At 43.6% G+C, this 23,486-nt stretch overlaps 1 protein-coding gene across 1 annotated transcript in view; it reads left to right on the top strand.

The window, feature by feature from the left end:
• The window catches only part of CACNA2D4 (calcium voltage-gated channel auxiliary subunit alpha2delta 4), a 119,090-nt gene that overhangs the window by 54,500 nt on the left and 41,104 nt on the right, over window positions 1–23,486 (top strand). The window contains exons 24-27 of the mRNA XM_054577194.1: window positions 534–627; window positions 12,196–12,291; window positions 16,318–16,445; window positions 20,444–20,524. Of these exons, the coding sequence (XP_054433169.1) occupies window positions 534–627; window positions 12,196–12,291; window positions 16,318–16,445; window positions 20,444–20,524 (399 nt within the window). The remainder of the gene's footprint in view (window positions 1–533; window positions 628–12,195; window positions 12,292–16,317; window positions 16,446–20,443; window positions 20,525–23,486) is intronic.

Below are 23,486 nucleotides of genomic sequence, written 5' to 3'. Positions count from 1 at the left end.
GTTGATTTTATTTACACGGATTTCACCTCAATAAAAATAAATACTTTAAGGATAGTGAGGGAAAAGAAAGAGCCACCCATGCAAAGAATGGAGAAAAGAGCATCCTGACCAAGGGAACAGCATATGTGGAAGCTCTGAGGCAAGTTCAAATTCACAGAACTCCAAAAGGCCAATGTGTGTGAGGCCAATTATCAGGGAGCAGAGCAATGAGAGTTAAGATGGAGGGGGAGCTGGGCACAGATGCAAGTCTGATGTCACTGAGGGATTCTCCTAATTTCACAGAACATAGAACTAGAAAGAGCCTTAGAAATCATTTCATTCTACTCACATACTATTTGGGGTTGAGGAAATGAAGGCTGGAAGAGGTGAAATGACTTCCTCAAATTCATGTAGCTGGCTTCACGTGTTCCAGACGCAGGTTTATGAGGCACATCTTGTTCCTTGAAGTTAGGGGTTCCTCAAAAGGAAAGATGAGCTGTGTTTATAATCACGGGGGAAATAAGTGAATTGGTCTCCTCTGATTTTGCACCCAGGTGACGAGGAGCTGGTGCAGGAGGTACTGTTTGATGTGGTGGTGACAGCTCCCATGGAAGCCTACTGGACAGCTCTGGCTCTCAACAGCTCTGAGTATGTACCAGAGTGGGGCTGACGGCTCCCAGAAGGGAAAGAGGTTCTGGCCTCTGGCATTCCCTTGTCTGAACCAGGGTCCCTCCCACCAGCTGGCTGGCAGCGCAGGAGATCACCTCCATCCTTCGGCCTAAGATGAACGGTGATGAGGGTGGGAAGATGTGAGGGAGTGAGAGCAACATTCACACAGCCCCAGTGAGAGCAGAGGCTCAGTAAATCTTCCACGCACAGTACAGGCTACTGCCTGGAGCATGGAAGAAAGACCCCAAGCAGATGCCCTGGTCACAGGACCAAATCCCCCAACCCACAATGCAGAAGCCCCATTCTAAGAACTTCTTTCTGGGGGTTGGGCTCTTGCTGTGAGAGCCCAATAGCTAAAGTGCCTGGAAAGAGCAGTTCAAGCAGATCAGAGCCTTGTCTCCCAGCAGGTGAGGTCAAGACACCATGAAGTATATTTGACCTCAGTATGTCCCAGCACCTTAGATTTCCTCACTGCCTCTGCCGATCTTTACCTGATGCTATTGTGTTTAGTGGACCGATAGAAGAGATGAATGGCTTGTGTGGGAGTGTGTGTATGTGTGCATGTATGCACATGTGTACACTAGCACAGGAGTGTTAGGAAGGGGTAAGATATTAATGAGGTTAAGAATAAAGTGGGCCACACCTTGTTCCTGAATAGAAAGATTCAACATCAACATCATAAAAATGCCCAACCTCCCCTAGGTGCTTGATAAATTAATTAATACTGTCCTAATGAAAATAGTAACAGAATTATGTAGGAACAATCACCTATTTTAAGAAAAAAGGAAGATGAATAATGCTTTGCATAGTGTGCTACCATTTCTGTAAAAAGAAGGAAAAACATAGTATGTGTGTGTGCATTTACAAGGTGGGGCAAAAATAAGTTTACAGTTGTATGGAAAATAATATGGTGATTAATAAATAACAAGACAAGAATAAACTCTGTTTCATGTACTCATAACTATAAACCTATATTTTCCCCAGCCTGTATATAAAATACCTATGAAAGGCTATATAAGAAACAGTTCTCATTTGTTGCTAAAGGTGAGAAAAATGGGTAACTGAAACAGGGACAGAAGGGACATTTTATAACTTGTTAGTACAATTCTGAACCATGTGAATGAATGTATTACCTATGCAAAATTAAAGAAACTAAAACAAACAAACAAACAACACACTAGGCCAGGCACTATTTTTAGTGCTTAGTGTGTATCACATTGATTCTCACAACCACCCTACTATCATTATCCCCACTTTACAGATGAGGAAACTAAGGCAGAGAGAGATAAGAAATTTGCCCAAGGCCACGTGCCTCACAAGTGGTGGAACTGGACTCAAAACCAGGCAAACCTAGTTCCAGAGTCTCTAGACTCTTAGCTCCTGTACTGTCCTGCTTTCTGTAGAGGGATTTGGAGAGAAGGGGCATGATCCCCATCTTTCCAATTTCAGAGATTAGCCAGGCATGTTTTTAGTATTAAGAAACATTGAGGAGCAAATATTCTTAACAAGGGTATGTATCAGAAAAGATGACTTAGAGAACTAATATAAATAGCATATTAATAAAGCTAAGAAGAAAACTCATGTAATCATCCCCATAGATGCAGAAAAGATATTTGAACAAATATTAATATCTATTCATATTTTTTAAAGCCACTCAATAAAATTAAAATTGACTTAAGTTTGAAAGTCAATATCTGAATGGGACTAGAGGCTCTCTCATAAAGACAGGAAAAAGACAGGCCCACTGCCCCAGCTACCAGTTAGCAAGGTCAGAAGGTACTCGTTGGTGCAACCAGATGAGAGAATGCAACTAGAAGCAATGAGAAGTGGAAAGAAGCAAATGATCTCTGTTTAAGAAGATGGCATGTTTATATACCTGGAAACCCCTGCACAAAAAATTTAACAGAAATCTACTATAAACTATAAAAGAATTTAGTAGAATAGCAGTTTATAATATGCACACTCAAAAATTAATAACCTTTATCTATACAAACAAAAACCAGATCTACAATGAGATGTGAGAAGACCTATTTAGGAATGCAAAATATAAAATATAACAGCCCTAGCTGGTGTGGCTCAGTAGATTGAGTGCCAGCCTGTGAACCAAAGTGTTGCTGGTTCAATTCCCATTCAGGGCACAAGCCTGGGTTACAGGCCAGGTCCCCAGCATCGGGTGCATGAAATGCAACCACACAGTAATGTTTCTCTCCCTCTCTCCCTCCCTTCCCCCCTTCTCTAAAAATAAATAAATAAAATCTTTTTTAAATGTTTAAAAATAAAATAAAATATAACAAAATACCTAGTCATAAACTATAAGAAATATCCCAAAATTTACATAAAGAAAATATAAAGCACTCCTGAATAATGCAAAAGTAGACTTGAGTAAATGGAAAGATATTCAGTGATTTTGGATAGGAAGACTCAACAATACAAAAATATTAATTTTCTTTAAGTTAATTTTATAAATTTAATGCAATCCCAATAAAAATGCCATTAACAGCCTTCACTGGTGTGTCTCAGTTGGTTGTAGTATTGCCCCATAATCCCAAAGGCCTAGGTTTGATTCCCAGTCAGGGCACATGCCTAGGTTGCAGGTTTATTCCCCAGTCAGGGCAGGTACAGGAGGCAGCAAATCAATGTTTCTTTCTCACATCTATGTTTCTCTCACCTTCTATCTCTCTCCCTTGCCCTGTCTCTAAAGTCAATAAGCATGTAACTTTGGGTGAGGGAGAAAGAAAGAGACTGAGAGAGAGAGTGAGAAAGAGAGAGAGAGAGGAAGGAGGGGAAGGAGGGAAGGAAGGAAGGAAAGAAGAAAGGAAGGTCTGACCAACATATTAAAACATATTACAAAGTCTCAGTCTTACAGTTAACTTCCAGCCAAGATAGAGGCATAGGTAGATACACTCTGCCTCCTCACACAGCCAAAAGAAGGATGACAACAAATTTAAAAACAAAAAAATAACCAGACTGCCAGAAAATTGAACTGTATGGAAGTCTGACAATCAAGGAGCTAAAACAGTCATCCAAACCAGTACAAGGGACAGAGATGGGCAGCCAGGCAGAGAAGACGCATGGCAAGGCGGTGGCTGGAGCAACATTTGCTTGCAGATAAACCGGGAGAACAACTGTGGAGCAAGACAGACTGTGAAATCCAGGGTTCCAGTGTGAGAAAAGAAAGCTGTAAAACCTCTGGCTGTAGAAATCTGTGGGGGATGTGGCAGCAGGAGAAACTCCCAGCCTCATTGGAGTAACCCACAGGGTCCTAAAACGTACCCAAACCCACCCACCCAGGAATCAGCACCAGAAAGGCCCAATTTGCTTGTGGGTAGTGGGGGAAGTGACTGAAAGGCATCAGAGAGCTGAGCATGTGGCATTGTTCCCTCTCAGACCCCTCCCCCACAGACAGTGTCACCACACAGTGACCTGGCTTGCCCCACCCTGGTGAATACCTAAGGCTCCGCCCCTTCTGACATAACAGGCATGCTGAGACAAAGAAATGTGGCCCAAATGAAAAAAACACATCAAAGCTCCAAAAATAAAACTAAGCAATGAACAAATGGTCAACCTATCAGATGCACAGTTCAAAACACTGGTAATCTGGATGCTCACAGAATTGGTTGATTGTGGTCACAAAATGGAGGAAAAAGTGAGAGCTATGCAAAGTGAAATAAAGAAAACTTTACAGGGAACCAACAGTAAAGGGAAAGAAACTGGGACTCACACCAATGATTTGGAGCAGAAAGAAGAGATAACTATTCAACTAAAATAGAATGAAGAAACAAGAATTCAAAAAAATGAGGAGAGGTTTAGGAATCTCTGGGACTTTAAACATTCCAACATCCAAACCATACGGATGCCAGAAGAGTAAGAGCAAGAAATTGTAAACTTATTTGAAAAAATAATGAAGGAGAACTTCCCCAATCTGGCCAAGGAAATAGTCTTCCAGGAGATCCAGGAAGCTCAGAGAGTCCGAAAGAAGTTGGACCTGAGGAAGCACATAACTAGGCACATCATAATTACATTACCAAAGAGTAAAGATAAGAAGAGAATCTTAAGAGCAGCAGGAGAAAAGGAGACAATTACATACAAAGGAGTTCCCATAAGAATATCAGCTGATTTCTCAAAAGAAACTTTGCAGGCAAGAAGAGGCTGGAAAGAACTATTCAAAGTCATGAAAGGCAAGGACCTACATCCAAGATTACCCTATCTAGCAAAGCTATCATTGAGAATGGAAGGGCAGGTAAAGTGTTTCCCCAATAAGGTAAAGTTAAAAGAATTCATCATCACCAAGCCCATATTATATGAAATGTTAAAGGGACTTATCTAAGAAAAAGATGAATATCAGAAACTATGAACAGTAAAATGATAACAAACTCACAACTATCAACAACTGAACCTAAAAAAAACAAAAACAAAAACAAACTAAGCAGACAACTAGAACAAGTACAGAATCACAGAAATGGAGGTCAGAGGGGAGAGGAGAGGAGGGAAGAGAATGGGGGAAAAGGTACAGGGAATAAGAAGCATAAATAGTAGGTACAAAATAGACAGGGGGAGGTTAAGAATAGTATAGGAAATGGGGAAGCCAAAGAACTTATATGTACAGCCCCTGGACATGAACAAGGGTTAAGGGGAATGCTGGTGGGAGTGGAGGTGCAGGGTGGAGGGGAACAAAGGGGAGAAAAAGTGGGACAACTGTAATAGTGTAATCAATAAAATATATATTAAAAAGAAAAAGAGAAATATATATTACAAAGTCTCTACAATTTATAAAGTATGGTATTGACTCATGAATAGGCAAGGAGACCAAGGAAAGAGAACAGAAAGTCCACAGAATCACATAAGTGCATGTGGAAACTTAGTCTATGACAGGCATCATGTCAAGTCAGTGAGGGAAAGATGGATTTTTTTAATAGCTGGTTTGAGAGCCATAAGGAGCATGATATAATTGCTTCTTTCTTCAGATAGATAAAGTCCAAATGAGTCAGAGAATTAAATGTAAAAAATGAAATCATATAAATACTAAAAGATAACATGAGCCAAGTCCTATCAAACCTAGGAGTAAGGAAACCTTTCCCAATGATGATTCAAAATTCAGAAGCAATTAGGGAATGACTGATAAATTTAACAACATAAAAGTGTTTACTTAGCAAAAATAAAAACATGAGTGAAGTGAAAAGAGAAATGACAAACCAAAAAAAAAAAATGTTTTCAACTTGTAAGACAAATAAAAGTTTACTATCCCTATGTTATGTATTCATGATACAAAAAGAACTTCAAAAGCAGAGAAGTAAAAGACCAACCACTTTATAGGAAAAATGACCAGTAGATGTGGATGAAGAGGACACATGCAAATAGCCCTTAAATATGTGAAAAAATTCTCAATATATTTTGTAAAAGAAAGAATGCAAATTCAAACTCTACCAAGATTGTATTTGTCACTTAGACTGATAACCACCTAAGTTTGTTGATGTGTATGGTTGACAAGGCTGTTGGAGAATCAGGCAATCTAGTATATTGTCAGTGAGAATACAAAATGTTTCAAAGCCTATGGAGGGGAATTTGGCAATATTTAACAAAATTACATATGAATTTTATACTTGGACCCAACAATCCTACTTTAGGAATGTATCCCAAAGACATACCAGTAAAAATAGGAAAATCTACACATAAGTTATTCATTACAGCATAATTTATAACAACAAATTGTTGAAAATAACTTAAATGTCCATCAGTAGGAGCCTAGTTAAATAAACCATGGTAGATCCTCACATTGGAATACTGTGTAGCTGAAAGAAAATGAGAATTATCTCATAGCAGTCAACAAAAAAAAAAAAAAAAGAAAAGAAGAGGCATCCAAATTGGAAAGGAAGAAATAAAACAATCATTATTCACAGATGACATGATACTACATATAGAGATTCCACCAAAATAAATTATTAGAACTGATCGATGAATCCAGTAAAACTGCAGGATACAAAATTAATATTCAGAAATCAATTACATTTCATACACGAATAGCAAACAATCAAGAAAGGAAATTAAGAAACAATCCCATTTTATAGTTGCTTCAAAAAGAATAAAATACTTAGAAATAAATTTAACCTTAGAGGTGAAAGGCCTGTACTCTGAAAACTGGAAGACATTGCTGAAAGAAACCAAAGAAGATATCAATATGGCCTCATGGATTGGAAGAATTATTATCTTTCAAATGTCCATATTATCCAAAGCAAGCTATAGAGGCAGTGCAATTATGCTAAATGAAATAAGTGAGACAGAGAAAGACAAACACTACATGATTTTACTTATATGTGGAACCTAAAAAACAAAATAATGAACAAAGTGAAAATAAACTCACAAATACAGAGAACAAACTGATGGTTACCAGATGGAAGGGGGATTAAGGGGATGTGCATAAAAAGTAAAAAGAATCAAGTACAAATTGCCAGTTATGAAAATAGTCATGAGGATGTAAAGTACAGCATAGGAGACACAGTCAATAACGTTGTTATAACTACACATGGTGCCAGATGGGTACTAGGCTTATCACGGGCACTAGGCCTAAAATATATTTCATGAGGTATATGAATGTCTAATCACTATGTTGCACATCTGAAACTAATGCAATATAGTATGTCAACTATAATTGAAAAATAAATTTAAAATAAACATTTGAGTAAGAAAAATGAGAAATATCTCCATATACTGCTATGAAATGATCCTAGTAGTGGAGGGGAATCTGTATAATAGCCCCACTTTTCATCTAAAATGAGGAAATACAAATACATTTTCATAGTTACTTACACAAGGAATTTTAACAGAACAATATTTTTAATAGAACAATAAACAAGCAAACAAAAAGCATTTACTTTTAGGAAGAGTGAAAGAACAGGAGATGGAAACAGAGTCAGACTCTTCTGAATATGACTTATTCTGAATATTTGACTTTGGAACCATGTAAATGTTTTATATCATCATAAAACAAAATTAAATTTTAAAATTAAGCTATAAAAATTGAAAGCAAATAAAACAAACTTAGCTGTGTATTAAGTTCATGAAATACCTACACATAAATAAATTCTTTCAAGGAACTTGAAAACACAGAACTATAAACACTAAATAAATAAAATATTAAACTGTGTTCAATAACCATATTGCTAGAAACAATATTGACAGTTATTTTCAAACTATATTGATTGATAAAGCAAATGATATTTGTGTATGTAATTAGAAACCAATATTTTCAGCAAAAGATAAAAGAGATGCAAATTTTTTTAAATCAAAGAAGTTAAGTTTAGATGTGATGCTACATGTGAACTGTAAATATCAGTGAGCTCATGATGTGTTTTCTCTGAAAGAAACAAAAAGAATATACTCGCTCTGTCCACTGAAAGGACCAACCTCAAAGAGCACTTCAGATCTATACTGTGGATTTTCAACGTCCACATTAAAAAGTGTGCATTAAAATAAGTGAGTGATCTTTGGAGAAAAGTCTGATTTCAGGACAGAGGCATGAAATGTGCAAAATTAGCCAGGAGCCTCTCATCATACCAGAAAGCAAGAAGTCACTGAAGACTGAGGCAGCTGTGTCAACAGGACCCCCAAGCCAACCAGAAGAGACTCCCCCTGGCCAAAGTGGAACAATTAGAGCAGCAAAGGTCACAACAACTGCAATGGACTAAAACACATTAAGTATTTTTAAAATCCTGTGTTCATAATGATACTTTAAAAAAGATTTTATTGGTCATCCTTTGAAGATGTGAAGAAACCAATTCATGATTCTAAAAACTGGTAAAGAAACAAACACTCAATTATTTATCCTGCCACTCTTGTACAACCAAATATGGATGAGGACTATCCCTATTTTGCAACCTTTAGTCAATCAGATAGTGTGTGCATCTTGATAAAGAACATAACACCAGAATCTAATCAGGAGCCAAAGTCTAACTGCTAGTTTATAAGAAACACAGGGGAGAAAGAAACACGCTAAATAACACCACAGCATTGCAATCAGCCAAATCCAGAACGCTAAAAACTCTACAGGACAAGTGACCTAATTCAGCAAATGAATTCCAAGGAAAAAACAAGGAAGGAGGTAGAGAGGAGAGAAAGAGTTTAAAGAAACTAAAGATGACTGACAATAGGTATGGTGTTTCTTTTGGAGATGATGAAAATGTTCTAAAATTGACTGTGGTGATGGCTCCACAACTCCTGAATACTAAAACCATTTTATTTTACACTTTAAATGGATTAATTGTATTGTACATGAATTACAGTTTAATAAGTATCTGCAATAAGAGAGAGAGACGGGGAGGGAGAGAGGGAAGAAAAGAGACATATTGACCATGGATTCTCGTCAGGTTCTAATTTTAACAAATTCTTAAAGTTCCTGAGGCTATTGGATTATTTGATGACATTAAAGAATTGTGAGGGTTTTCAGGTGTGATTATGGCATTGAGAATTTTTTATTCCTTATATTTTAATAATAGAAATTGAATTATTTACAAATGAAATGGTATTTTGGATTTGCTTCAAAATAATCTAGTTGAAAGCCTGGGGGAGGCTATAGAATAAAACAAGAATGGCATCGGTTGGTAACTGTTGAAGCTGAGTAATGGATGCAGAAGTCTCATTAGACTGTTCTCTCTACTTCTGAATGAATAGAGAATTGCATTGAGAAACTTTTTAAAGATACACAAGCGCTCGGGTCTCACCCCAAGAGACTCTGGTCTCTACGGTACTGGAGAGAGCAAGTCTCATCTGCATCTCTGGACCATTTCCACAGTGATTTTCCACACTGCAGAGCAGCTGTTTTAATCCAGCACCAGGTACTATCAGTTGACATTGTATGGTACAGCATTCATCACAGAATTCCATTAGGGAAACCCCAGAAGTCACACAGCTGAGCTTTGATGGAAAAACAAAATGCTTCCCCTTGTCAGTGCTTTAGGTATTGACTGCTTCTGCACTCACTAAAAACTCCAATCCAGGCACTGAGAGAAACTGGGCAATGGCCTGCAATAAATTGTGCTGGTAGAAAGACTATTAATAAAGTTAGAGGTGATTAAATAAAGCCATATTTTACAAGCTCATAGCTAATATTATATTCAATGGTAAAAATGGTGAAAAGCTAAAATCTTTTCCTCTAATATCAGAAACAAGACAAGGATACTCACTCACACCACTTTTATTCAATACAGTAGTGGAAGTCTTGGCCATAGAAATTAGGCAAGAAAAAGAAAAGTCATCAAAATTGGAAAGGAAGAAGTAAAATATTCTATTTGCAGATGACATGGTATTATATTTAGACACCCCTAAAGACTACACACACACACACTGTTAGAACTAATAAACAAATTCAGTAAAGTTGCAGAATACAATATCAATATACAAAAATCAGTTATTTTGTATATTAATAACAAACTATCAGAACAGAAGTTGAAAAAACAATCCCATTTACAATGACATCAAAAGAATAAAATACTTAAGAACAAATTCAACCAAGGAGGTGAAAAACATGAACATGGAAAACTATAAAACATTGAAGAAGGAAATTTTAAAAGATACCAATAAATCCCATGTCCATGGATTGGAAGAATTTATATTGTTAAAATTTCCATACTAGCCAGAACAATCTAAAGAGTCAATGCAATATCTATCAAAGTTCCAAAGGCATTTTTCACAGAAATAGAACAAGCAATCCTAAAATTTGTATGAAACAACAAAAGACCCCAAATAGCCAAAGCAATTTTAAGAACAAAGCCAGAGGCATTATGCCTCCTGATTTCAAACTATATTATAACGCTATAGTAATCAAAACAGTATGATATTGGTCTACAAACAAACAAATAAATCAGTGGAACAGAATAAAGAGACCAAAAACCCACACACATTCAGTCAATTAATTTATGACAAAGGAGCCAAGAATATACAATGGGGAAAGAATGGTTTCTTCAAAAAATGGTGTGGGGAAAACCAGACAGCCACAGGCAAAAGGACAAAACTCAATCATTATCTTACATCAATTACAAAAATCAACTCATCATGTATTAAACATTTTGAACATAAGACTTGAAACCATAAAACTCCTAGAAGAAAATATAGGGGATAAGTTCCTTGGCAACAATCTTGGCAAAGATTTTTTGAATTTGACACCAAAAGCAAAGGAAACTAAAGCAAAAATTAACAAGTGGAACTACATGTAACTAAAAAGCTTTGGCCCAGCAAAGGAATAATCACAAAATTAAAAGGAAACCTACTGAATGGAAGAAAATATTTGCAAATCGTTCATCTGATAAGGGGTTGATATGCAAAATAAACAATTCACACAACTCAATAACAAAAAGAAAGATTTTTTTTAAAGGACAGAAGATCTGAATAGACATCTTTCCAAAGAAGATGTCCAAAGAAGATGTACAAATGGCCAGTAGGTATATGAAAAGATGCTCAACATCACTAATCATCAGAAGCAAACCAAAACCACATGAAATATATATTATCTCACACCTGTTAGAATGTCATCAAAAAGACAAGTGATAACAAAAGTTAACACTGGTGATAGTGTAGATCCTGAGAAAAGGTTCTCCTGGCGGCTAACTGGGCTCAAATTAAAAAAGAAAATACAAAAAACAAAAAAAAGAAAAAAACATCCTAGCAACTAAGTGACATAGGCCAGACATGTGCAATCTTAAAAAAAAAAAAAAAAAGAAACAAACAAACAAACTCAGAGTAGAAAAATGGTTGCTGCAGGGTGGGGGAATAGGGTGAAGTTAGTAAAAGAGTACAGATTTTTAGTTATAAGATGAAGAAAGCCTCAGGATCTAATGTAAAACATGATGACTGTAGTTCTAACACTGTATTGTATAATTGAAATCTGCTAAGAGAGTAGAATTCAAATGTTCTCACACACACAAGAAGATAAATATGTGAGGTGATAGATGTGGTAATTAACTGTGTGGGGGAATCCTTTCACAATGCAGATGTAGATCAAACCAAGACAATGTATACTTAAAATATCTTATGATTTTATGTCAATTATACCTCAATAAAGCTGAAATTTAAAAAAAAAGATGATAACTGCCACCCCGGTGCATTACCATAACAATATCTTTGAGACCATGAAAAAAATTGGTTACACATCAGCTGGCTAATGGATTTGTTTTTTAATCTGTTGGCAAGGTTATGAATTCCAGCAGGATTGCGTAGGTAGATGTGAGTAGTGTGAACATGTAAAAAGAGCTAAAGTGTGAGGTGCTATGTATGTGTTGGTCATGAAAAGTCACTATTCCTTAGGTCCCAAAACAAAAATCTCTCTTCCTGAGTCCCCCAAAAGCTGAGTGTACAAATCAGGAGCTAGAGCTGAAGAAGCAAAGAAGCAGAGGACAAGGGGACCCCATTAATAAGGAGGGTGCTCCCCAGCAGAGCCCCACCCCTAGTCAGACAGGCCAGGTGCTAGGGGGCCTCAGGATCTTCCCTTCTCTGTGTTCCCTCCTCCTGGACCTGCCGCTGTGCTGCATGGTGGTGACACCCACTCCATCTGCCTCACAGGGAGCACCAGCACGTGGTGGACATGGCCTTCCTGGGCACCCGGGCTGGCCTCCTCAGAAGCAGCTTGTTCGTGGGCTCTGAGAAGATCTCCAACAAGTGAGTCGGCTGGGTGCTGGTATCAGGACGCAGGCAGGGCACTTTTGCAGCAGGGGTGGGCACTCCTGGAATGCAAGGAGGCTGGAAGGGCTGCGGCTTACAGAGTGGGAGGGTCAGAAAGGTAACCCTTCCACTCAGGCTTGGACTTATCCTGGAGGTACCCCCAAGAGGGAGGGCAGCCCAGTCTGGCAAGAGAGACCGCGAGACCTTGATGTTGGAGGGGCTAGTCAGAGGTTCACTTCCACAGAGGGAAACCCAGAAATTGTCTTCCCCCAGGGACAAGTCTCTGTGTAACAACCTAAATCTTCTGACTGTGTTCCATCCTTTCTTGACAACTTCCTTTTCCCCTAAGCCAGCAATTCTCAATTGGGGGTGATTTATACCCACTGTAGGTACATTGAGCAGTGTCTGGAGACATTTTTGGTTGTAGAAACGGGAGGAGGGGGTCTTCCAGCCGAGACATAGGCATAGGTAGATACACTTTGCCTCCTCGCACAACCAAAAGAAGGACAACAAATTTAAAAACAAAAAACAACCAGAACTGCCAGAAAATTGAACTGTATGGAAGTGTGATTACCACGGAGTTAAAGAAGAAACATTCACCCAGACTGGTAGGAGGGATGGAGACAGGCAGTGGGGGCAGAGAGGATGCATGGCAAGACTGCAGCTGGAGGACCGGGAGGGCAAGAGGGTGGCTGGCAGTCCCACATTTGCATGCAGATAAACTGGGAGGAACTACTGGGGAGCAAAACAGAATGCACAACCCAGGACTTTGCTTGGGACAAGAAAGCTTCAAAACCTCTGGTTGTAAAACCTGTGGGGGTTGTGGCAGAGGGAGAAACTCCCAGCCTCATTGGATTGTTCATTGGAGAGACCTGCAGGGTCCTAGAACATACACAAACCCACCCACCCTGCACTCAACACCAGAAAGGCCCAATTTGCTTGTGGGTAGCAGGGGAAGTGACTGAAAGTCCACCAAGAGCCGAGCAAGTGGCATTGTTCCCTCTCTCACCCCTCCCCCGCATTCAGCGCCGGAATGCAGTGACGTGAGTTGCCCCACCCTGGCAAATACCTAAGGCTCTGCCTCTTACAATGTAACAGATGTGCCAAGGCAAAGAAATATGGCCCAAATGAAAGAATATATCAAAACTCCAAAAATAGAACTAAGAGATGAACAGATAGCCAACCTATTGGATTCAGAGTTGAAAACACTGGTAATCAAGATGCTTGCAGAAATGGTTTAGTATGGTAGCAAAATGGAGAAAAAAGCATACAGCAATGCAAAGTGAAATAAAGAAAAATATAAAGGGAATCAACAATAAAGGGAAGTAAACCAGGGCTCAAATCAGCAATTTGGAGTAGAAGGAAGAAATTAGCCAGAACAGAATGAAGAAACAGAATTCAAAAAAGTTAGAAGAGGCTTAGGAACCTCTGGAACAACTTTAAATGTTCCAACATCTGAATCATAGGGGTGCCAGAAGGAGAAGAGGAAGAGCAAGAAATTGAAAACTTATTTGAATAATGAGGGTGAACTTTCCCAGTGTGGCAAAGGAAATTGACTTCCAGGAAGTCCAGGAAGCCCAGAGAATCCCAAAGAAGTCAGACCCAAAGAAGCACACACCTAGGCACATCATAATTACATTAAAGATAAGGAGAGAATCTTAAAAGCATCAAGAGAAAAGCAGACAATTACCTACAAAGGAGCTCCTATAAGACTGTAAGCTGATTTCTCAGAAGAAATCTTACAAGCAAGAAGGGACTGGCAAGAAGTATTCAAAGTCATGAAAGGCAAGGACCTACGTCCAAGATTATTCTATCCAGCAAAGCTATCATTTAGAATGGTAGGGCAGATAAAGTGCTTCCCAGATAAGGTCAAGTTAAAGGAGTTCATCATCACCAAGCCTTTATTAAATGAAATGTTAAAGGGACTTATCGAAGAAAAAGAAGATCAAAACTGTGAACAGTAAAATGACAACAAACTCACAACTATCAATAACTGAACCTAAAACAAAAACAAAGACAAACTAAGCAAACAATTCGAACAGGAATAGAATCACAAATGGAGATCACATGGAGGGTTAACAGCGGGGGGTGAGGGAGTCGGGGCAGAGAATGAAGGAGAAGGTACAGGGAATAAGAAGCATGAATGGTAGGTACAAAATAGACGGGGAGCTTAAGAACAGTATAGGAAATGGAGAAGCCAAAGAACTTACATGTACGACCCATGGACATGAACTAAGGGCTGGTGGGAGGGGAACAACTGTAATAGCATAATCAATAAAATATACTTTTAAAAAAAGAAGGCTTGGCCAAAAGATATGGTAAATAAGAAAAAAAAATTCTAATGATTAAAAAAAAAGAGAAAGACACTGGAGGAGAGGTGCTTGTTACTGGCATTTAGTGGATGGAGGCCAGGGATGCTGCTAACCGTCCGACAGTGCACAGGATGGCTCCTGACAGCATCATGTCGGCCGTGCTGAGAAACCCTGCTCCAAGCAAAGCCTGATTCTAGGACAGCCATGCTATGCCCAGGGACCAGCCAGCCCTGTGTCCTCCTCACTGAGTATGGCAGCAAGAGGAGAGTAGAAGCCCAGTGAAGGGTCAGGAAGGGAAGGGGTGAGCAGAGCCACCTGTGCTCTGCAAACCATGAGACTCAAAGAGGATAGGCAGGGCGAGGAAGCATCTAGAGGAGGAGAACTGAGCGGGTTACTGGGAAGACTTGACCCCACCATCCTCACTTCCCACACACTGACCGCTCCTCCCTCTTAGCACCTCCGCGCCAAGCACCCTTAGCGATGGAGAGCCATCTTTGAGCTTCTTCCAGGACTCTGTGACAGATGCACACTGGCTAGAAAGCTGAGTCTTTCTAGGAAGACAAATGGAATTGTCTTTCTTCTCCCCACCTCCCCGCATCCCCTCGTAAGTGGAAACAGAGGGAGGCATGCTGCCTTGCTCCACTTTCCCAGGGCCCTGTCAGAAGCTAGCAAAGAGCTCAGACAACTCGGACTGGTAGGAGACTGTGGGTTCACCTGAGGCCTTGACCAAGGTGGGAAACTTTCCTAACCAAGCTCACTACTCACTCGTACCTCCTCGCCCCCTTAAACTTTACCCCAATCAGAAAACACACATATCTTTGTCAAGCCACGGTCAGACAACTGCTCCACGCAAAGGAAGAAAGCATCCTGGTGTTCCCCTGAGCCCTCTCTCTCTAAAAGGCTTCTGAGAACAGAAGAGGGAAACCTCAGACAGGCATACCCAGCCACCATGAACGACCTCACACGCCCTGCACAGCCCCCTTCCCCTAAGTGTGATGTGACTGGCAGCCCGGGAATTGTGCAACAAGGCAGGTCTGCTCCTGGAACACGTAAACCAGGCATTCTTAAAATCCCACCTCAACTACCCACCTTATGGGTTATCCACAGCAACGTTTCTAACCCCCGCCAGCTTCTCCCTGCCTCCCACTCTGCTTCTGGACCAACGCTCTCTCCTGCCAGCTGCTGTGTGTTCAGGGAATGCAAAACCATAATTAGCAAGATAAAGCTGCTCAAAGAGAGAAAACTCATGATGCATTCTAAAACCTGGAGGCAATGGCTTTGAAGTAAGCATTTGGGGGGAATTTATGCTCTTGTATTAGCTCAGTGGTGAAGGTGACTATAGTTTCCTCACTCAGACATGCTAATTAGCCAGACAAAAAGAAAGTAGGCTATATCCAAAAGAAAAAACCTTGCAAGCCAAGCAGTTTATATAAAAATGGAAAGTATTCTTTCAAAATACAAGGCTCACATCTCTTCTAGCTACTAATGTGCCATCAGATGCAACGGCATTTAACTCTGGAAAAGGCAGGAATTGCTGGGGACATCGTCTGGGGCACCACCAGCTAGGAGCTCATGTTTTGTACCTGCAAGTCCACCAGAGCAGACGGGAATCGGTCTCTTGGCCCAGCCAATATGGTTGTGTATAGAAAAGGAAAAAGAGAGAAATGTGTTCCCAGATTTGAAGGGAGGAATCAAATCTTTCTCCTTGCAGGAAGTTTCTGACCCCTGAAGACAAGGCCAGCATATTCACCATGGACCACTTCCCTCTGTGGTACCGCCAGGCCGTGGAGCAGCCTGCTGGCAGCTTTGTCTTCCACCTGCACTCGGGAGAGGAACCAGGTAACTGTGCTGCTGGACCAGGTGGGACCAGGGCATCCCTCCTCCTCCTATGCTCTTAGTGATATAAAGCAGAAGGTCCAGACCTCCAGGTTCCTTCCTACCTTCCTCCTGACACATGGCAGCAACCTGAGAAAGCTCGCTGGGGCCTTACTGCACCCTACCATAGGCAGAATAGAGACTTGCTAGTCTCTACCCTGCCTATAGGATGGGTCGTTGTATTCCCTGGCCAGTAGTCAAAGTTGGCTGTTGAAAATCCAGTGTGGAACAAAAGAAATAGATCCAACCAAAAGCCAAGAAGAGCTGGATTCTAGCCCAAATTCCAAATAGAAGGATATTGGACAAGTTAATCTCTAAGATTCTTCTATTTCTAAACATCTCAGTATCCTTAAACCTCCCAGTTCCTTAAACCACTCCGTGAAAGTAACACTTCATTCCACTGGGGACGGCCCCTACTTGCCAAGGCCGCTGCCCCCTCAGCTCTCCTCCTCCCGAAACAGGAAAAGCAGCCTGGGCTCCACCCCCTGGACTCTCCCAGGGGTCACAACACTGAGCTCCTGGCCTGCACCTCAGAAGCTTCCCATAATAACGGGGCGCCTCCCACGGGCAGGCCACGGTTGGAGGTGGGGCAGCCCCTGTTGGATCCCATGGACCAAGCTAGCAAACCCCTACTAGTCCAAGGTTTTCAGAGCTTCAGGCACCCAACTCTCCCAAGCACCTACTCTGAAAAATGGCCCCAAAAAGAAAAATTACGTGACTTTAACAGAGCACCAAGAAAACTGTAGAATGTTTAGAATAGAAAGGGGCTTTGGAGGACACACAGCCCCAGACTCTTTTTTTTTTTAAGATTGTATTTTATTTTTTTTTGAGAGAGAGAGAGAGGGGAAAGGAGAGAGGGAGAGAGAGAGAGAACATCAATGTGTGGTTGCCTCTTGAGAGCCCTCCACTAGAGACCTGGCCTCCAACCCAAGCAAGTGCCCTGACTGGGAATCAAACCAGCAACCATTTGGTTTGCAGGCTGGCATCACACTCTTAACTTATAAGCAAAGAGACTGTAACTTATAGAGGTGGAAGGCCTTGTCCAGGAGTCCAAGAGTTTGGGCAGAGCAAGCTCTCTACCAGGTCACCTCTGGGGGAGGTTGATCCCATCGCAGGAGGGCGAGGGGGCCTATAAAGTATCCACAACCAGGTCAGAGCTGAGGAGGAGGATGAACAGAAGGAGGAGGGGGGAAGACTGAAAACATCGGAAAGGAGAGGGGTGGGCTGGGAGCCCACTGGAATGAAGAGTCGCACTTCCCCTTCAAGATGTCTCCAACCAGAACCCTTCTGGCCACCACTTCCACCGAAGCCATCCTCCAGCTTCCTGATGGAGAAATGCCCCCAGCTGACAGCTGGGGAGGTCCGGGCTCCTTTGGGCTCCTCCAGGGCTGCAACAGCAACAAGGCAGTCCCCTCTGCGCCCTCCAGATGCCTTCCTCTCCTTGTGCTTAAACCCGTCTCTCCATCCTGTGCTTGTCCTTTCCACCTGAGGTATCGCTAACGTGCTTTACAAAACTCCTCACCATACATAACACACTTAATCTGCACAACCCTATAATGTTAAGTGCTGTTATCACGCCTCTTCATATACAGGGAGAACCTGAGGCTTAGAAAAGTTCTGTGTCTTGCCCAGGATCACCCATTGAGAGAGCCACAGAACCAGCCTAAAACCAAGGTCTACCCACCGAAGTTCCTGCTCTTTTACTGCACTGAGTGGAAGGCAGGGAAGGGGGTGGGGGCAACAGGGAGTGCGGTCGCTACTGGTAAAAGCTCGGAGGAAGGTTCTCAAAGCCAAGGTGAAAGTCCACTTCCCACACTGCCCACCCTGAACCAGAATGAGGCAGCCCTTTCTTCCTGGCACCATCTACAGCAGCACCAAGGGCTCCCCGAGGAGGGGGTCCCATGGGCCCCGGGGAGGTTCTCTGGCCCCTGGTCCCTTCACAGGGTGATGCTCTCTGCTGCCAGCATTGTCACTGGGAGGTGCCTGCTGGGTGCCGGTGGGGAGCTTTTTGTGGCGGTGAGGTAGGAGGGCGGGTGGGTGCGAACTGAGCCGCAAGAAGAGAGGGAAGCTGGCAACCCAAAAAGAGGGCCGGTTGAGTTGGGAGGCAGGAGCTCACTCTGTTTTCACACCCTCGCTCATGCATATGTTTAGAGACACGTGGACACCTCTGCACACGCCCATTCTCCCCCAAAGAAAGAAAACAACAATTTTATTTTAAGGGGAGGAGGAGCCCCAAGGAGGCAGAGGAGTCAGCTCGGGGGTGTAAAGACTTCCCCCTGCCTCTCCTGCTGACTCCGTTGCACTTTGACTGGGCCTGGTGGGCGGAGCTCTGCCCACAGCTCTGTCTTTTGTCAGTGCCTGAGAAACCCGCCAGCGTGGAGCTAAGTCTTTCAGGGCCACCCGAGGCCTGCTCCACCAGCAAGTGGTAGCCAGCTCACTCACCACAGGTGCTGGACTAAGTAGCTGCTAGGTGACCCAGGTGCTGAAACTCCTGATGTCCCCAGAGACTGTCAGTAGGGTCCCTGCACCTTCACGTGGGTGTTTCCCGCAGCCTATGGAGCATACATACAATGGAAGGGTTTGTCTAGGAAAGCAGCCTGCGGGCCTGGAGAAAACCACAGGATGTCAGCCACCTCAGTATCTTCCAGAAATTTCTAGAAGCAAGGTGACAAAGCCTACTTCTCTACCTATTGAGGTCCCTTGCAGCTTCATCATGGCAAATTCCTACAATCAAGGACAACCTCACACAGTTTAAGTTCCTAGAATCTGAGTAACTTTAAAATTCTATGTGTTATGTGATTATAGCAACGTGGGATAGGTAATCTTAGCAAAATAGCAGATATGAGAAACTAGTGGTTAATATAACTTCCATTTCAAATGACACTGTAATAGCAATCAGCACACGACAAGATTCTCATGACCCGTTTGTTTCAACATTTCACATAACGTTTTAACAAGAGAGCACATGATAAAATTTTGCCCCTTCCTTGGAACATTTAGTAATGGAACTTGACCCGTAGATAAGAGTGCTTTGGAAAGCTAATCTAGGGCCATGAATGGATGAAAATTAAGAAACCCAAGGTCATGTACTAGCCTGCACCAGCTCAGAGCCAGAGAGCTCTCTTTAGTGGAGAGCTGAAGCTGCCACCCACATTCTGCACCTTTGGCGGCCTGATTCCTAAAAGAGGTGGAAAAGCCACTCAAGGAAAGCCCCTTGCCCTTCAGAAGACTGGCAGAGTGTCCTAGAAGTGCAGAAACCAACTGCAAAGCCGGTGAAAGACATGGCCGATGGTGTGGTGGTGGCAGGCAGGCCACCAACAGCCAGGATTTAGGGGGTGCCTCGGATGTGTCGGCCGGAGGCAGCCAGCCTTCTGTGCCTGAGGCAGCCCTGGCGTCTGGCTTCCTGAAGGGGCTGCCAGGGTCTCCCTGACTCGTGTGACTGATAAAGGACAATCCAGGATCTGCAACTACCCAGTCCTGGAGCTCAGCCGGTCCTTCTGTTAAAAAGAATCATTTGATGCAACACAACTTTTCTAGCTGGAAGACGTGTCAAGGGGACAGTCACTGCAGGGTCCCCGAGTTCAAATGAGCAGCAAACACACAGGTTTGCTGCCCTGAGACACAACAAGCTCACAGTGTCCTAGTGACACTGGCAGTGCCGCGTTGTCCAGGTGGGCGGGGGCCGTAACGTCCACTTATTTGTCTGGCAGGTTCAGATATGCACATAGCGGAGCAGCGCCGGGGTGGGAGGGTGCGGGGGGGGGGAGGTCCTTAGGAGGTCCCCTGCTGCAACCAGAGGTTGGCGGTGGCAGAGCCGTCACAGCAACGATGCCTTCCATCCTGCCCTCAGTGATCCGAGGAATGTCCTCGCCTAGTATTTATACTTGTCTTCGTGGCCCTACCCCAACCACTGCTCTTCCTCAGCTACTGAGAAAGTGACGCAGCAATTTTTGTTTTCCCAGAAGGTCTGCGTGAGCCAGCGGTGGTAACAGCGAGCACAGCGGTAGCCGTGACAGTGGATAAGAAGACGGCCATTGCCGCAGGTAGGGGCTGCACTTCATGCCGCCGAGGCTGGGAAGTTGTGAATCGATATTAAGAATAAGGCACACGGTAATAGCAGGGGCACTTCTGTCTGTGGCCTGCAGTGGCCACAGTCCTTGGCCGTAAGTTTTCCCAGGTGATATGTGGGGCTGAGGGCAGTGGGGTCTTCCCAAGTTATTTTGTTTATAAAACAGTAAAACCTTAGATCTAAAAGAGTTTGTAAAATGAGTAAAATGAAGCCCAGCGAGGTTAAGAGTTCTGCTGAAGGTCGCACCGGACAGACTGCACCCCAGACCGCCGTCCCACCCCTCAGCGTGCTGCTTCCCTCTTCCACCGCCGTGGGTCTAGTGTCCCTCCAAAGAGAGAACGGGGCTGTGACTCAAATCCTAAAATTAGAACCAGCATGTGTGTTCGGCACGTGCCAGGCCCCTGGGAATCTGCCTCTCATGCATGTCTACATCCAGCCCTGTGAAGGCAAGATCCAGTGAAGCCAGGAGTTTTGGCTCCATTTTACAGATGAAGAAACTGGGACACAAAACAGTTGTTTGCCCAAAGTCTCACAGCTAATAATTGATGAAGCGAGAATTTAAACTCAGATCATCTCGCTTAAGGCCCAGGTTCACTATCTTGTTACAATTTGCCTCAAATGTGTGAGAGCACCTGATGACCCTCACAAGCTCTCTTGATTTTGTAGCTTCTTAGTGGCTCAAAAAGCCTCGGGCATCTCTGTCTCTTTATCTGAGAGCCATCAGGCCTGAGTGATGAAGCCCCCTTCTCCTGGTTTCAGCTTCCATGTCTCAGGTTCAGCTGTGTTCTGAAAAGTTGCATGATCCAACAGGCACTCAAGCACCAGCCATGGTGCTTCCTTGACTCCGGCACCTGCCCTGCTTCCCAGGAACCCCTTAGCCTCATGGAGGGACTCAGCAGCTGGAGCGGGGCGGGGTGGGCAACATCCGTGCACCTTCTCCACTCAGGCTGAATGCAGGGCACAGGGGATAGGGGGACAGGCTGGGCTCAGGCAGAGAGGGTCTGACTCTGCCTTCCTGTCTCAAGAGGAGCCCAGGGTCATCCTGAGTGAGGCCCCTGGGCTGCTTTCCACCCTGGGATAAGAGGTGGGGGAGAATGACTTGGTCTGATGTTGCTCAGTACCCGTGTTAGGAAACACCTGCACCACGGATGGTCTTCAGGATGCACGAGCGCAGCATTTAGAAGGCACCCAGGGCACTTCAACCACCCTTTTTTTTCTTAGTCCATGGCAAGCTAATTCTAAATCCATTTCTAGGCCAAATTGTGACCCCAAACTTGTCTCCTTAAAGATTGTTCTGGGGTCCCAGCTGAGCCTGTGCCTGTGCCTGTGCCTGTCCTACTCCCTTCGTATCATGGGCCTTCTCAGCTCCCGCACACCTCAGTCTAAGAAACAGAAGGGATATGGGGTCAGGCTGCTGGCTCTGCTCTCCTGCACTCCCCAATTATTTGAAATCTTTTTTAACTCAGAGCTGAATTGGAGCTGTAAGGGGTTGCCATAGAAACTGTGTCTTTCCTGGTGCCTCTGGTTTAATGCACGGCAGAGGATCCCTCTGGCGCTCTGGGGTGCATAGACGTGACAAGAAAACGAGGAGGCACTGGACACCTGATATTTTGACTAGTTAGGGGGTCTCCTTTTATAATTTCCTCTTCCTGGTCTATGGCTCAGCCTCCCTGATCCTCGAGCTAATGGGGGCCTATAGCTCAAGACAGGGTGGGCAGCCTGTTTACTGTCTTAGCACGTTCATCCCTTGGAAACTCTTGGCATTGTGTGCATGTGAGCTCCAGAATTGTGTGAGCATGTGCGATTTTATGTGCTGAGTAAGGAGAGATGAGCACTTGGACCAGCTACAGAGGCCAGCTATGTACCAGGCAGATGTGTGTATAATGCCATGCATTTGTGCAGAAGGGCAGATGAATGGGGAGAGATTATTTTCGTCTCTAAGCAAGTGATTTATCAACAGTTTTTGCAAAATTTCTATAAATCTAACTTTGTAATCAGGACCTATTTTCAATTCTCCATGCCCTCCAAGCCCTAGTTAGGGAATATTGCCAAACATAATGACGGTGGCACCGTAGTCTGCAAGTGGCTTCTCTAGCATGTGTCCTGCAGTGTACACGTGCCTTGGACAGAGAGGCCTTCATGTGGTGGGCCTGCCGTCTGGAGCTGCATGAGGCTCTTCTCCTTAGAGTTCTGCCCCCCAGGGAATGGGCCAGCGGAAGACTTGTGTGCGCACGCGGGACGGCAACTTGAATGATGCAGCTCTGCGTTGCCCAGACTTGTGCCCCTCCTGTGAGGGGCCCTGTCCTCTGCTTCTGCAGTGGGGCTTGGGGAAGACTTGGCAGTCAGGTCTGCTCTAACTGTTGGGGCTGCAGGAGGGCGACAGCCCACAGTTATCGCCACCTAGAAAGGGGAGCAGCCCAGTTCTACCAGGAATCCAGCTGAGCTCCAAAAATGGAGGCCCTGATAGTTTACTTCTCCCTGGGGTTCGCTCCTGGCTCACTGGAGTATCCTCCAAAGAAAGGCTGGGACGGAGACTAATGAACCGTATGGCCCAGGCCCAGTCAGCCAGAAGCCAGTCAAGGCCTCGAGGAGGCTCACTGGGGCCTGGGGTAGCCGAGGCGCCGCAGAGGCCTTGCTCACGCCCTCATCTCCTCTCCTGCTTCCCCCATCCCCAACCCCCAGTCCGTGATCCTGATTCTCTGCCGGCTGAGCCCTCTGAAGAGATCACATTTGTAAGCCCAGTATGTCATCTGCAGGTCCCTCAAGTCAGTCTTGAAAGTGCAAGATGGTAATAGGAGAAACGGGGCTCCTTCTTCATGTCAGCAAACCTCCCCAACCTCACTGCAGCTGATAAAACCCGGTCTGTAGAGAAGTCCCCTAATTGCTTGTTGGGAGCGTCCCCCTATCCCCCTTTACACCGTGGGGTCCCTCCAGAC

Source organism: Pteronotus mesoamericanus, unplaced genomic scaffold (genome assembly GCF_021234165.1).
Source record: "Pteronotus mesoamericanus isolate MK-2021 breed Mesoamerican mustached bat unplaced genomic scaffold, CSHL_Meso_final contig_41, whole genome shotgun sequence".
In the NCBI taxonomy this organism is placed as follows: Eukaryota; Metazoa; Chordata; class Mammalia; order Chiroptera; family Mormoopidae; genus Pteronotus; species Pteronotus mesoamericanus.
This window is presented reverse-complemented; position numbering and strand designations above follow the sequence as displayed.